Source organism: Miniopterus natalensis, chromosome 14 (genome assembly GCF_054644295.1).
Source record: "Miniopterus natalensis isolate mMinNat1 chromosome 14, mMinNat1.hap1, whole genome shotgun sequence".
Taxonomy (NCBI): domain Eukaryota; kingdom Metazoa; phylum Chordata; class Mammalia; order Chiroptera; family Miniopteridae; genus Miniopterus; species Miniopterus natalensis.
The window spans coordinates 40065827-40082517 of NC_142094.1; the positions used below are offsets into that span (position 1 = coordinate 40065827).

The window sequence follows — 16691 nt, forward strand, 5'->3', positions numbered from 1 at the left end:
TAGCTGGCTGTGTTTTGCACTTTAAATAACTTAATCAAGTCTAACACAAACAATGTTTGGACTATGCCACAGCTCTTCTCCATTAACAGGTATAAACAAACTAGACATAAAAAAATTAAACATAAAAAACTAAAGAGCTAAAACAAAAAATTTTTTAAAACATATAGAGTTTTGTAAAATAACACAGGAACTAGCAAAACAAGTCATTCAGGAACCTCTAAAACTAAAATTTCCAAGTCCTATTTGGTTCCTTTGATTGCATTTGACAGTGTAAGTCAAAATAAGATATGAGAAAAATAAGGGAAGGAGGAATGTTTCAGACTGTTCAAAGCACCTTTTAATCCCTTGAATATGAAAAGTTATACTGCATAAAGGTTATTATTTTGAGGGAGTTTTATGTAAGGTTCGGCAATGTCAAAAACCCTTCAAATAACGGGACCATAAAATTAGTATTAAAATCATTCTATGGAAAATAGTGAAAATACATTTACTGATTCAGTGTACAATCACCTTAACAGAGTCATTACATAAATCTTGTTTATTATGCAAATATTCCCAAACTTTAAATATAACATACAATACTTACCCCATATTGGTAAGTCATCTATGTACATCTGGTACCAGTAGTGATTTTTGATAGCATACACAAATGCATCTCTCTTTTCTTTATCTAAGTCAATTTCACAGTAAGTGGCTGGCATCACATCATCTGCATAAAATAAAAATTGCAAATTAACACACTGGTTTGCAAAGGCGTTACACGGAAAAATAACAGAAGAAAAAAGACAACAATTTCTGAGGTTAAAATTTCTGTTCATAATACTTGAGTCTAGGTGATAAATGGGGGGTTCAGTACACAATTCTTTTTTGTGTATATTTAAAACTTTTTACAATAAAATAATTTTAATCATCCTTATTTTCAAAGATTATCTTACTAAGTGAAGAAATCATTCCTTACATAAAGAAAATTACACAAGAACATTTACAAAGTAACTATAAAATGAATAAATTGATTTAAAGAACAAAAATTTAAAAGCTTAAAATACTAGGAAAGTTTTCATTTATGTATACAAAAACTTAAAAATATGTTCTTAAACAGAGCTAACAATTTCTAGCTATAAGATCTCTGAGATAAATATTCATTTGAACATTCTTGGAAATGAAAGTTATTAGAAGCCACAGATTCTATTAGGAATCCCAGTGTCTTCATAATTAGCAAGATTAAAAAGCAAACCTCTATTTAGAAGGCAGCAGTGTTTATAAATTACCTGAAAGTTCCCTGGAAATGAGTCGCTTCTACTTTTGACTGCTTTAAAAAAAATAGTGCTATCATAATACTGTTCAGATGGTCTCTAACATAAGCCTTTCAAAAATGTGCTTATGATGATTAGTTTCTAAACAAACAGGAACCAAAAAAAACCCTTAAATATTCTAGATGTCCAACAAAAGGATTAAATTGTTTTTATATATTACTTAAGCAATTAGGAAAATTAAAAAAGAAAATCAATCTTAACAACAAAAAAGCACAGTTGTTTTTGTTTTTAAGTTTTCCTGTACTATAACACTGGTAATTCAGAACTTGAAACGCAATTTCCCTCAAGAAACAAGGTTAAATTTCTTAAATGTTGATTAAAACTTCTTAAACATAAATTGTAGCTGAACCATGATTAATAGCCATGTATAATATTATTTCTACGAGAAATAGCAATCTAACTCCCAGACACCAGCAACATGTCTCCCCAATCCTCAAAAGAGAATAGCTCTGCCTTATTACAGCTCAGCCCAGAGGGGATAGCCCAAGACACAATACCAAAGATGGCAGGAAACAATGAAGTCCCATGGAAGAAGAGGGAAATACTATTCTTAAAGTGGGAGAAGAAAACTGCCTTGTCTCTAACAATGGCTCCCGCACAGATTTTCTTTCTACCCAGCCCTTTTAGGCAAGAAGGAATTTAGGCTTTCATAATGGCAAAAACTGAGGCTGAGCAGAGAAGGAAGGGAAGGTTAGGACAGAGATTGCTATAGATGGTTCCTACAGCAGGAGCTAAGAGAACTGGCAGCAAGAAGTCCCCAAATGAGGATTTCCATGGATTGTGTAATGCACAAAGGGTAGCATGCAACAGCTACCAAGGGGAGAGTGAAAACCAGAGGAAGGTCCAAGCTTGAGCAGCAACAGATGGCCAGTAGCTATGGGAGACCTCATAGCTACCTCCCTGCAGAGCCACCTAATTCCTTACAGTTACAACCAGACATTCACTGATAATTGTCATTAACAACGCAGTAGTTTTACATACAAAGATATGAATTTACCTATATAAAGCCTTTAAAAGATTCCTCCCTCATAGTCTTAAATTCAACTCTCTTTTCCCAAATTTCTATCATCCTCTCTCCCTATACTCTAGCCAAACTCAACTTGAAGTTCCCACACACCTTGTGCTCTCTTAGCCTCTGGACATTTTTGCTTATGCTGTAAACTCCACCTGAAATGTTCATCCTAAAATCTTTCCCATTCCCCACACCCTCCCCTCCACAGACTTATCCCTGACTCCCCAACCCTCACACCTCTCAACCCCACAACCTGCCCCTTTCTCTGAAGTCCCATGGCTTTCTCTCCATACCTCTCTATGGCACCTTGGCCTGTACCACTTATAATCTCTTCCAGTGTCTTAGCTCCTCAAAACAACCACCAGGTATTGAGAGCTATTTATAACTGATTATATCCTTTCTACCCCAAGTTATGCCTGTTTCAGCACCTTCATAAAGCAGGCACTAAAACAAAAAATGTTACCAAATTTTAAGAACATTTTCTTTTTATGCGGCAAAGGAAATTACTAAATATATTAAAGTATGCACATATACATGCATCTGTATGTAAATGGTGTGTGTATGTGTGTGTGTGTGTGTAAGGAGAAAATAAGCAGACTATTTCAAAAGGATTGAGAAAGAAGTCTTGAAAAGTATCTTTCACTGATGTAAAATCTAGAAATGTGGTGAAAGGAAAACCTTATCATGATGCCAGGCTATTAGAAGGGCCTTGGTTGGTCACAGTTTAATGAAATTCCTCTTGTAGGCATGTAGACAAATATAAACACCAGAAATAACTGAAGAGGCTGGCTGCTCAAGGGAAACAGCACTTCTCTCCAGAGGGAGTCACTTTAAAGAAAAGGAATGTAATGTGTCTGAATGTGCCAAATCATCATTCAGTATTCTATACACAACTGAAAACCAATCTGAAATATCCGTCACCATAAATCACTGCTTGAAAATTGTAATAGGGTATGCCTTTCTTAGATGAAATACACACCTATGAATTCTGAAGAGGATTCAATTAAGATTTTACCAATGGAAATACTTTTATAGGGAAAAAACAAAACCGAAGTTATAAAGTGACAAATGTTACTACTGATTTTTCAAACAGAGAGCAAGGGTAGATTCCAGAAGCTACATACCAATGAGTCTGTCATCAATTCCCAACAACGCTCCAGACTGATAGATGAATTGATAGTGAAAACATGAGAAAAGAATGTGATAATTATTTATGAGTTCTCTAAGAATATTTCATGCCTTACTTCGTTTACATTCTCTCTTGATATCATTACTAAATTGGAAAATCAGAAATACTCTACCTCAAATTCAGCAAAGTTTCTCATGAAGTCACTCTAGACAAATTTACAGAAAATAGGCAGAAACCTGAGTTTTAACCTGGGATCCACAACTTACTAGCTATGTGAATAAAAATAAGTCATTTAACCTCAAACAGAGATAACATATATGCTATCTCTTCCCCAGAGTTGTATTAAGGATTAAAAGTTCCAATACATTCAGTCTTAAGTTTCCTTGGGGCACACATTTCTTTAAGGATCCAATAATAGTATTATCTCCCTAGCTCCTGCAAAATGCATATTCACACAAAACTATGTGTACAATTTCAGAGGGCCCATAGAACCCTGAAGCCAGAGCTTCTGATTCAAGAGTCCAGCATTGTGTTGGAATGCAATAAGCACTCAAAAATTGCAAAATGAGCCCTGGCCTGCGTGGCCCAGTGGTTCGAGGGTCGACACACAACAAAGGGTTTGATTCCAGGTCAGGGGCACATACCTGGGTTGCAGGTTCAATCCCCACCCCAGCTGAGGCATGTGCAGGAGGCAACCAATCAATGTGTCTTTCTCGTATCAATGTTTCTCTCTCCCTCCCCCTTCCTCCCTTCCATTCTCTCTAAAAATCAATGGAAAAAATATCCTCTGGTGAGGATTAACAAAAAAATAAATTTAAAAATTGCAAAATAAAAATTTTTTAAAGGGGGCAAATAATTTCATCTCTGGGCCTCCCTAAGAGGAAATCAGATGACACAACCTCTAAGGTGTAGCCAACCTTTAAAATTCTATGATACTATAACCAGGAAACCTCATAAAACACTTTTCAAAGACTGATCAACTTTATCTTTGAACAGGGCAAGCAAGGGGCTACAGTAGAAAGAGAAATCTAATCAGCATTTACTACTTCATCAGGATCACTTAATTCAGCAGCTCCCTTAAGCTGCATATCCAAGCTGGAGGTGCAGTTTCTAATCATTACAAACTCCAATTCTCCAAGGAATAACACCTGGCCAATTCTTGTTCTTTTAATCTAAAGATGCTTAGTCTGAAAGGAAAATAAATCCCACTTTGACAGTCCATGAAAACTGTCCCCCACATCTAAATAATCTTTCCATCTCAGCCTCAAAGAACTAATGAAAGAAAAAAGGTTAAGACAGCTGAATGAGTAAGTACTCTTCTCTAGTAAATAAGGGTAAGGATTTCAAAAAGTGATGAAATCTGTCCATTGTAGCAAAGGAGGACTCAGGTTTTTTGCCTATTCTCTCTCTGGTTCCTCTTAAATAACTAGAAATGTGTGCCAAATGTAGAAAAGGAGAAAGTATGTGAATAGATGTAGTATTGAGTTTCTCAAAGATCAGACATTCTTGTCTGTTTTCTCCTTATTTGTGATCAAATAGTTAAGTTACCCAATTAAATTAAAACACAAGCCTCAGGGCATGCTTACAATAATTCATAAAGCTATTAAGCTAGGTGACTGCGATTTAAATTTACGAGTTAATTTTATAATTAAGCCCCAAGGAATATAATGGGGAGGTGCAAAATATGTATACCTACTTTCAACAACAAAAAATATTCTAAAAACAAGAATTTAACAAATCAAAGTTAAATATTATCTTTAATATATTACCCTTAAAATATCTCATTTCACATCATCCTCCCAAAAGTGCTAAAAATACTAGAAGCCAGTTACTATTCATTTTACACATGAGGCAATGAAGTCAAATTGGAGTAAATTTTACTGAAACCAATACAGTAAAAGAAATAGGATTAAAATTCAAAGCTCCTGATTACAGGATTCATGCTCTATTCAAAAATCAAGACACCTATTCTGCCCAGCCGGCATGGCTCAGCAGTTGAGCACTGACCTATGATCCAGGAGATTGAGGTTTGATTCCCAGTCAGGGTACATGCCCAGGTTTCTGGATCAATTTCCAGCAGGAGGGATGCAGGAGGCAGCCTATCAATGACTCTCTCTCATCACTGATGTTTTTAGCTCTCTTCCCCTCTCCCTTTCTCTTTCTAAAATCAATAAAAATATATATATTTTTTAAATCAAGACACCTAATCAGAGATCCTGCCAAAATTCAACTTTTCAAGCTTTTGCTCACAGAATTAAAAATGTCTATGCAGGAAATACACTCTGACAAACTTCACAGAGGAAAATAAAAAGCATAAACACATTCAAAAGACCTGATAAAATAGACACCTGAATAATAAATGAGGATCTTTTCCAATTTTATCATGTTTTTGACTTAAAATTTAAAACCACACTATCCAATAAGTATTGAGAGTATAAGTTAACACAGCACTTTTAAATACATTCTAAGCCAAAGGTACAAGTTTGAAATTGAGGATTTACACAAAATATTTAACTGTCCACGCACCCCATTACATCCCCAAACCTCCAAAAATTACTCTACTATGAATCTATGACGGCTTTCCCCAACCACAGGTGTCCAATCAATCACTAGAGGGTTTACTAGAATACACTTCTGAGAAAGAAATACAGTAGGAAAATATAATCTTATTAACAATTATTTAGTTATTTTATAAATACTCAAAATAAATCTTTGTTAGTTACTAATATAATTTTCTAAATACAGTACACTTAAGTTATAGGTTAAAACATTTCTTAGAGTCTAGAGCAGTGGTACTCAACTAAGGGCTATTAGCAACATCTGAAGACTTTGGTTGTCACAACTGGAGAATGCTACTGGCATCTAGTGGGTAGAAGAATCGAGGGACACTTCTACAATGTACAACACAGCCCCCCACATAAAGAATTATCTAGCTGCAATGTCAACAGATCCAAAGTTGAGAAACCCTGGTCTATACTCTAATTTGTATTAGAAAGGCTATTAAGGTTTACTTGCCTTTGAATTTAATATCCAGGCCACTAAATTCCAATTCAACTCCTTGAAGTGCTTCTCCCAGAGTTTCATGGTAATGACTGATACTTCTTTTTGACCCCACACAGAATGGAAGTGAAAAGTATTTATATGTCTCTTGGCGATTATGGTAGGGCCCAACAGTATTCATCCACAAGACAACTTCTTCTTTATCTTGATACTGAAACAAAAAAAGCAAAATATATATATATTTTTTAAAATATAATTCAAATTAAGGGACTATTTGTTATTTGTTCTAAACAAAAGTGTACTGTATCTGTTTGGGAAGCTATAAAATAAAATACTAGAAGTTTATGATTAATGTCCACACCTTAAAAATGAAACTTGTTGAATTTTAAAATTATATCCTTTGATTGTGGTCTCAGGCAGATCCACCTTTTCCAAACTTTTTTTTACAGATGGTACTGTTTAAACAAAGTCCAATAACTCCTATGAATGTTTATAATTATTACTTATACTATCAAATAATGGTAAACCTAGAAGCAACCTGATTCGCCATGTTAGCACGACCAGGAAGGAGGAAACAAAGTCAACAGCTTATCTAAACCTCAGGTTAATCATTAGAAACTCCAAAAATCTGTTGCCGGCAAGCACAAACTAAATTTCATCTTTCTGATCTTTTCCATGCCACTGGTCAAAGGAAGAGAGAGGAGAAAAATGACTAAACAAGAGAAAGAGAAAAACATACTATGAAATTGCCACAGTCTATTCACATTATTGTTCTATCTTCCCCTTTATCAGCCTGAAAGACATGCATTATATTTATATTTCTTTGAATAAATAACTATGACTGTACCCATCAGTGAATACCACAGTGGAGTGTGGTCCAATAATTCTGGGTAGGTGACTTCACCTTTCCAGGGTCCAACTGGGGGATTTGTCAAAGATTTTTAAGATCTCAAGTTTAAATGTCCAAAGATTTTATGAAAAGCAATTATCCAAGTAATTTAAAAACTAGTAACCCCAATTAGCAATATAAAGTCAACACAGGATGCAATCTAAGTCAACTAATAGTACAGAAGTTAAATCACTGAATATTTACCGAGTGCCTACAAAGTGCCAAACAGTAACTGTGTTTTTAAGTGAGGATACAGTTTTGAACAAAACATGTTCCCTGTTCTACCGGAGCTTAGAGCCTAAAGGGAAAGATGGACACTGAACAAGCAACTATAATCAGAGTGCTATGAAGCATATAACAGAGGAAGCTATCTGACTAGCCCAACTACCAAATCCTTAGCTCCAATCCTCTATCTAAAATTAATAAACATTTTCAATCAAAATCCAACATCTCCAAAACCAAACTCATCCCACTCAAATCCACTCCTCCCAACTTTGTTTTTCCAATGGTACCACCATTCTCTCAGACATGGAGCTCCAACACCAAGTCCCTCTGCATTCCAAAAAACAGTGACTTGTCTACTCTTATCCAAAGCATCTGCCTCTTCCTTTTGATTCACAGCATCACCATCCCAGAACTGAGATCTAATCACTTATCTCCAAACATAACAAATATAAGACATCATCCGGGTCATCAAGGAAATAATGAACTATCTCACTTTTTGGTTACATAAGACATGTGCCAAGCAGAGTTAGGTGTTAAGGATATACAGATAAATTAAATACTGTCATTTCCTTTAAGAAGTTCACAATCCACAGAGAAGCCAGACAAGTAAATGATTAACAATGAAGACATAAGTGCTATAATTAAGATAATAAAGGACTATAGTAGCAACAGTAAAGGAATGATTAATTCTGCTTTGACAGAGAAGGGTCAGGATGAATAACAGTATAGAAAATCATAGACTATTTCAAGTGAATTCAGAAAAATAGCTTATAATCATCATGTATAAAGAAATGAATCCATATATCCCCATTCAGTTCCATCCAATGCTTATGGTCACACAGCACTAACCAATCAAGGTAATCCTTTCTGCTAAACATAATATGTATACAGTACAGGAATTCTCAAAACAGTGCTCTAAACCAATCACTATTCATTGACTGAATTGGTACTAGAACTGAAATCTGTTCTGTAGGCAGGAAGCTTTCTATAATATAATATATACAAGTATTTAATAAATGATGGAAAAACACTGGAAAAAGATGCTGAAATGTAAAGTTCCTTAGCAACTTACTAAAAGTGTGAAGCATGTGCACTGGCTGCAACAGTACCCTTTCAGAGAAATAAGGGGAGGTAACAAAATACATCCATTTAAGATTAGAATGCTGAACGAGAGGACCTATTAATGAGGACCTTGCCATTAATCCCGCTGAGAGTCTGCAAAAATGTTTAAACATAACTCATAAAAATAAGCACAAAAACACTTTCCCTATAAACCCTAATACTCATATTCCTTTAAAAAGACAAAAATTTGAATGAAGAAATGATTGCTAAAATAGGGCATTCATTTATTTTTGTACAAACTGAAACGTAGGACTGAAATAATTTAAGGGTCACAGTGTGTTCTAAATGACACATTCTGAAATCACTCATTTTAAACATTCATGAAACTTGTTAAGAGTAGAGTTGTGATGACATGATGCAAACTATAAGAAAATACATACCATTTTATAGTCTAGGATTTCTTCTGGGAAGAGGACTGAAAATAGTAATTTAAAATATATAGATATAGTGTATGTATATATGCAATATATTCACACATTCACACACATATATACACACGTAGGCACATACACACACACAGGTGAGAGTGAATATTAAAGCAAAAATGTTTCTTTTACATTGCTCTTTATGCAGATCATGATCAGATATGAACTTAAAATATTTACTTTTCATTGCAGTTCTTGAATGTCCCTAAGAATAAGCACTCCCAAGACAAGGCCAAACGAGAGCTCAAGAGAGAAAATGTGTCTTAGAATATCTTAAAATTAGACAATAGCAAAAGGAAGACTTCTCACAACTGTTGGGAGGAAAAAGCCTTTCCTTTCACTAAAACTGCTGAGAAAGTCCCTGAGCTCACCAATTCCATGGGAAGAAAGCCACAGGTAAGACTCTTCCCTCCACCTGTGGAGTGCAACCAGAAGGGGAGGAAAAAAATCAAGGAAGCACAGCAGTGGATCGGGGGATCCCTGAGCATAGCTGTAATCCTCCCACGAGGCCTCCATGGGAAGCAGCCATCAGAGGCCTGTTCAGCCCACCTGCATTCATTCTCCATCTCACTGCCTTATTCACTTTCCAGCTCTCAGAAGAGATTCACTGTTACACACTCAACTCTGAGCTGTCAGCTCCAGCCACAATGACCTATGACACTGCCTTCCCTTCCTTTCCTGCTCCACCTTTTCTCTTATGCCATTCCCCCAAATCTATAACACCCTCCTCTCCACATAGCCAATTTCTACCTATCCTTCAGAACTGCTCAAATCCTTTCTCAAATCCTCCAATCCTCAGGTAAGACCTTAACAGACCAATCCCTAACTTGCATGATCTCACCATCATCAGCTAACATGTAATTAGCGCATACCATGTGCTAGGCATAGTTCTAAGGTCTTTACATGAACATTTAATCCTCTCAAAACTTTAAGACAGGTCCTACTATTTTCCCCATTTTACAAATGAAAACAAACCAAAGAACAGAGATGTTAAGTAATCTGGCCCAGATCATATAACTAGTACCCAGTTTACAACTTTAGGACTACATGCTAATCCCTAGTCAGTTTCATTAACTAAAGAGCAAAACTTAGTGACGAAAATACGAAAAAAAAGTACAGCTGTACAAAGCAACTAAAGACAGTACTGAACACTGACTGCTTTCCCATTTGAGCTTTTAATCTGCCCTAAAGAAAAAAACAAACACCTTCCTAAGAAGCTACTTGTGCTCTAATCTCTAGAAGTTACCAAAACTAGTAGGCCTCTCATATTTAAATACTGCTTATGTCCTCGGAAAGGAGAGACAGAAGTTTCCCTACTTGATAGAGATCATGGATTAATTTTTCTCAGAAAGAACACGTTAGGAGATAATGTTACTAATGTACTTACGTAAAATCTGAACAAAGAAATCAGAATTTATAGACAGGCAAAGGACTGAGGGCTCAGAATAAGCGCCCAAATGCCACCATTCTCATGGGATGAGTGTTTGCTTTAAAATAGGTATGTGAGGAAGCAAAATCCAGTCCTGAAGATGTTTCAGAGATCATAATTTCAATGCCTTTTATTTATTTTAAACACACAAATCAGAATTCAAATACAAATAAATCGGAAGGGTATTTTTAGGTAGTCTCTTGAGATAACTGCTCTCTCTCCCTCTCTCTCAAATAGCTTTGTACCTAAATAAACTTTCTATCATAGAGTACAGCTGAAAATAGGACAACGAATTATGCATTTCCTAAAATTAGATCTATATTAGAGCACTCACAAATTCACTTGTAGTAAACAGTTTATTCTCTTTATAAATCTTCACATAAGTTTTAAGAGTTCCTATACCCCCAACAGAGACAAAATCAAAAGGCTGCCATTTGCCAAAGTTAAATCGAACAAATCATTTCTGAAAACACTCAATGGTATAATAAGTGTTTATAGCAGAGTCTAAGAAGAGGTTATCCTAAACACAGATCAGGTCCTTCCAACATTACCTACCAGAGATATAGTGGGCCACAAAGAAATGGAATTTTAGCCTAGGTATGGCCCCTAAAAACACAACAGGCATCCTTGAGACCACGTGTCTTAAGTGAACAATGGTCTGAGTTTGTTCACCGTGCTTTAAGCAACAGGGTTTCATGCTTCCAACATTGCATATTCTTGTTACTAGTAACTCCCTAATTACTGAGGTCACTCAACAAGCACTAATTAAATACCATTTCTTGTACTAAGCACAGAGCCTCAATATATAGCAGACAAAAATTTTAAAAATTGACTTTATGATCTTGAGAAAACAGAACCCATAAAAATTCAAGGCTACAGTACATATCATAAAATGCTTTAAGATTCCTGTGCCCTTGATTACTGTTTTTTGTTGTTTGGTGCTGACATCTTTACAAAGCATTACTATGGAAATCATAGGGACAAGACAGGCAGGAAAAAAAGCAAGGCCAAGAGAGATAGGAAGTTCAGATTCTTTGTGGCCTCCGGCCAGTCACTGGACCTCTTTCAAGCCATTAGGAAAATGAGTGTTGTTAGATACAATGGTCTCAAGTCTTTCCAGTTCTAAAATTCTGATTCTCAGTTTGAAATATTTTTAATGGAGTCCTTTGGAATCTTACGAGACATGGTAATCTAATTCTAGATGCTTCTAAATGCCCAGAGTTTCAGAAAACCAAAAACAGCATAAACCACATCCTGTATACCTTCCACTCATTCTAGAGTCTTTTATGACACTTCAATCACATATTAAAAGCCTGTCTTTCATGAAAGCGTTAGTTTTTATTTCAAACAACATCCTGTAATTCATGATTCAACCTTAAAAAAATGAAGGGAACACATCTTGACATACTCTAGATGTATGTATACTCTCAAAGTCCACAGCACATTTTCTTCTTATCATTCTTGTGAGAATATTCAAAGGGCTTTAGATAAATAAGCACATAAAAATACCATATAAGCCCAATGGTCATATAAGTCAAATCCTAATTCAGTAGGTAAAGTAAGAGAAATAAGGGGCTTTGTGGAACTGCATGAAGTAAGTGTTCCTTCTTAGAACCAGCTACATAATTTGTGGGAGCCAGTACAAAATAAAAATGCAGGGCTCCCTGCTCAAAAATTATTAAGAATTCCAAGATGGTGACAGCAAAGCATTAAACCTAGCAGTCCTTACGTGCTTACGTGGCTGCCCAGGTCATACTCCCATTAAGTCGGTCCTATCCCTTTTTAATGATAACGCAAACATTTTCTCAGTAACAACCCATTATGAAGCTAAAATTATCCAAACATTTCTTCAAGCACTTAAAAATACTATCAAGACAGAGAACTACTCAATTTAATACTAAGTGTTTTACTGTCCTGTTTTTAGCATAAAGGGCTGTAGAAGCATATCCTTTGAGAGTGTATAAGACTATTAATTCAAATTGCCTGAGTTCAAATTCTACCTTCTACTCCTACTGGCTGTGTGGCCTTGGGCAAGTAACTTAACCTCTCTGGCATTAGTTTCCTCATCTATAAAAAGGGCAAAAATCACTTACCTCACAAGGTTATTAATATATGTTTAAAATATGAGTTAATATATGTAAAGTACTTAGAACAATGCCCAGCACATATTGCTACAAAAATCCTTTTAGTTATTATTTTTAACTGGAAACCATCTAGGCAAACTTCAACTTTTGAAAACTGTTCTTTAATTAATAATTCAATTCCACAAGTATTTATTAAACACCTACTCAGCAACCTTCCCTTGGCAGTTTTTCTCCTTCAGTATCCTTCTTTCTTTACTGGCTACTTCTGCCTTCCTGGTGAAAAAAACATTCACTTAACCATGGCCTTTTCAGTGCTATTATCTGGCTAAGGTGAATGCCTAGCTCACAAAAAATATTTTTAAGAAAGTAAAATATTTTGGCTAATAGCCAAAAATATATATGAATGACACTTAAATTTTATACTTATATCTTAATGTTATTCTTCCTATAACATTTTTGCTCTCTTAATAATAGTTATTAGTAGGTAACTGAGAACAGTCCAATGTAGACATGAATGAAATGGATTCCAAATTTTTTGTCCAGCAATTATGTCATACATATATTCTTCCAAAAGCCTTTTATCAAATACTTTACATTCAATTACTGATACAACAAATTAAAATGTTCCTGGCAATAAAATTTTAGTGAAATTAGTATTTACATTTTAAATATGTAAATTAATCTAAGGCCATTTTGTTCACCTCCAATTTTTGAAATTTTAATTGTTTTCCCTATTTATAGCAGTTCATTATAAAACAGATTAAAAAGTATACTATTACATATGCCTTTATGGTGAACTACACAGTTAAGAGAGAGTTCTGAGTTTTACACAGTAACTTTCCTTAAGTGTTTAAAAAATTGGAAAAATATTAGTAACCATACCATTGACTAAAAGGATGGCCATTGGAATAGTTCTTACATTTTGAGACAAGTTACATGACAGAATAAAAAATCGCTTTTTAACTGTTTAACCTCTGAACAAAGTTATCGTAAGGTGAAAAGTCAGAAATATAGCACAAAAACATGGTCAGGGATGTGAGATTTGTCTCTAAAAATATATACAGGTATGAAGTCTCTGGCTGTGATTGAGGGTAAAGTAGCCAAAAGTTTTGAGCTTTTATTAGGTGAAATAAGAGCCCAGCTAACTCAGGGAGTGGAGAAAAAAAAGTCTGGTTGATTACAAATAAAACCTAAAGTAGGATGCACTGAATAAATAAGGACTGCTTCATTTCTTCACTTACAGGAATGACAGCAGACTCCGCCAAACCTTTTAGATTTAGTACACACACAACCTTTCATGCAAAATCATATCACTAATGAATTAAGGTATAAAACAATTACTCGCCAAGCAACCTGTCAATTTATATGACTTTCCTGACTTGCTTCTATCTACCATCCTAAAAACCTCCAAGTTACAGCCCGAAGTGAGTCACTTAAATAGTCGTTAAGATCCATGACAACTAAACAGCCAATGAACTTTAGGATAAATGCAAAAGGGGCTGCTCCAGGCAGACAAGACTGGGACACTGAAGATCCCTTACAGTCAGAAGCTGCCCTAGTTAGAGACCACTGGGATGGGGGCTTCATTTATGGGCTGGAGAGGGAAAGGAGTAAGTTACAGGAAAGGCTCGGGAGTGAGTGCGTGTAGGTTGAGTGCATGCACACGTGTAAGCTGCTCTTCACCCCAAGTTTAGCATCTGTCGCCACGCCCGCGTTTCAGTCCGGTTAGGGCAGGAGGGGGGAAAATAAAGGCCGGTGAGGACGGAACGTGCCGGATATTTCCTGGTTGGGTATGACGGGTAATTGTGATGCATCCATCTTCCGCCGTGTCGTAGCCCCCAGCAGCCAGAGCGCAGCTCGCTTCCCGGGGGCCACTAGCCCCGAGTCTGGCGTGCCCGCGACCCCACACCCGCGGCGAAGTGAGCCCCGACCCTCGCCACGCTCCTTCCCCGGCCTCGGAAGCCCCCAGACCCAGGGGTGGGGCGCCATCTAGGTCCCGGGCGGAGGAGGAGGCCCAGGCACTCGGGCGCGGAGTCCCGTCCCGGGAGCGCACGGAAATGCCTCCTCCCAGCTCCCGGGGTTCCTGCTCCGCCAGGCCCAACCGGAAGGCGCCCTGGGGCGGCCGCCGGGCTCGACCCGGCCGCCGGGCTTTCCAGGCCGCGCCGGGCCCGCCGGGGCGGCGAGGCGGGGAGCAGGCCGGGGGCGGCCGTGTGGGCCGGGGACGCCTCTCACCGTGTGCTCGTGCTCGTCCGCCCGGGCCAGGGGCAGCAGTAGCAGCAACAGCGCGGCGGCCGCCGCCACGCCGGGAGCGCCCGGCAGCGGCCTCATCCTCCGCGCTCCCACCGGCCCGGCGCCCGCCCACCGACTCCTCCGCCGCCGCAACCGATTCGCATCCACCGGGCGCGGACAGACGCACGGGGCCCGGACTCAGCCGCTGCCTCCTCGGCGCCGCCGCCGACACCGCCCGCTCCGTAGCCTCCCCCGCCCCCTGGCGCCTCCTCTGCCTCTTCCTCTGACTCAGCCACGTCATCCGGCCACCCGGGCACACGCCGGAAGTGCCGTGTGACGCGAGGTCGCAACCGCCGCCGGCCGCCCCGCCCGCACGCGTGAGCCCGCGGCTGCGCGCCGCGCCGCAAGGTCCCCTGGCGGGACCGGCCGGCCCCCGGGCCCCGCTGCCCCGGCGCGGACGGGCTCGGCCGCGGCGTGGGTGACTCAGCCCGAGCCTCGGGGCCCGAGCCGCTGCGGGCGCGTCCCGGCGCTCCGAGAGGTGTGACCTTGGCCTCAGCGCTCCCTTGGCCGGCCCCGTTTCCCCGGGCTGTGGAATGGGGTCTGACCTGCCGCCTCTCGAGCTTGGGGGTCAGCTCAGGTAACCCTTCGCCGGCACTGTGGCCGTGTGGGAATCACGAGGTCTTATAATCATCGTATGGGAGGTGGTTAAATTGGTACAGGGTGAATACGTGCTCTAAAATCACCCGCTCCTTATTGGGCCCCTACTACTCGATCTTGTTGAAATTCTTGCTCACTTATTATTGTTGGTCTCCTGCCCACGGACCTAAATGCCTCCTGGAATCTAAGCTCCTCCCCAAGCGGAGATGCAGTCCACGGCCGTGTCCTGTGCCTGGGACAGGACCAGTCTCACAGCAGGAGCTCCGGAGATGCCTGTCAGATGAGCCTGCCCGTCCGGCCCCCCAGGCGCCGTCCTCCAGCCCGGAGTCGGGGACCTGTCGTCGGATTGTCTGTGCCCCTCAGCCATCAGCAGCCAACAGCCCCCGCGCCAGGTCTCTTAGAAATGTCTCAATAGTTCACTTTTTCTCTTTCCTCTGCCGGGAACAGCCGATCTCTGTCTCCCTATACATCCTGACAGTCTCCGGCAGGACCCTGCCACCATCTCCAGCAGGTGCCAGAGTGATCTTTCTAAATTAGAAAGAAACACCCCTTGAGTGTTGTTTAAACAAGTCATGGAATCACAGCTACTGATTCTCATCTTCCAGAAACCATTCTGAGCCCATTCTGTGCTGACTCATTTAATCCTCAGAAAAACCTACGCGACAGGTGCGATTAGCATGTTCATTTTACAGATATGAGGACAGGCAGAGAGGCGAAGTGGCTTGTGAAAGACCAAACCCAAGCGGCCGGTTCCAGAGTCGGTCTGTCTTGTAACTAATGGATTACCGTCCATACAGCCATTTTAAAAAATGAAATAGCCCTATGTGTCCTGGCATGGAATGATATCCAAGAGGTACTTTTAATGAAAAAAGTTGAAAAAATAGAGCATAATTCCATTTTAAATGGTAACCTATTAGTCTATCCATAGAAAAACAGTCTGAAAGATTAGGACTCATACCTTTGACATTAGTTAACTCTCTACTTTGTACATGCCTATGAATATTTGGATGTTTACAATGAGCGTATGTAATGTGGGGGGAAGAAATCCTTGCTAAAGGACAGTCCTCTTAGCATGCAGCTGCACAATCATATCCTGATTTATCTCCCCAACTTTACACCCCGCTGGCCTCTGTCCTTTATTTCCCAGATACACCATGTTCTTTTATACCTGTGTGCT

General features: G+C 39.1%; 1 protein-coding gene across 1 annotated transcript in view; it reads right to left on the bottom strand.

Annotated features, from left to right (window-relative positions):
• TM9SF3 (transmembrane 9 superfamily member 3) overlaps window positions 1-14972 on the bottom strand; it is a 43831-nt gene extending 28859 nt beyond the window's left edge. Inside the window, exons 1-3 of the mRNA XM_087824474.1 lie at window positions 14861-14972; window positions 6470-6665; window positions 587-709 (exon numbers count right to left, since the gene is read on the bottom strand). Of these exons, the coding sequence (XP_087680600.1) occupies window positions 587-709; window positions 6470-6665; window positions 14861-14956 (415 nt within the window). The 5' untranslated portion in view covers window positions 14957-14972. The remainder of the gene's footprint in view (window positions 1-586; window positions 710-6469; window positions 6666-14860) is intronic.
• Window positions 14973-16691: the final 1719 nt, after the last annotated feature.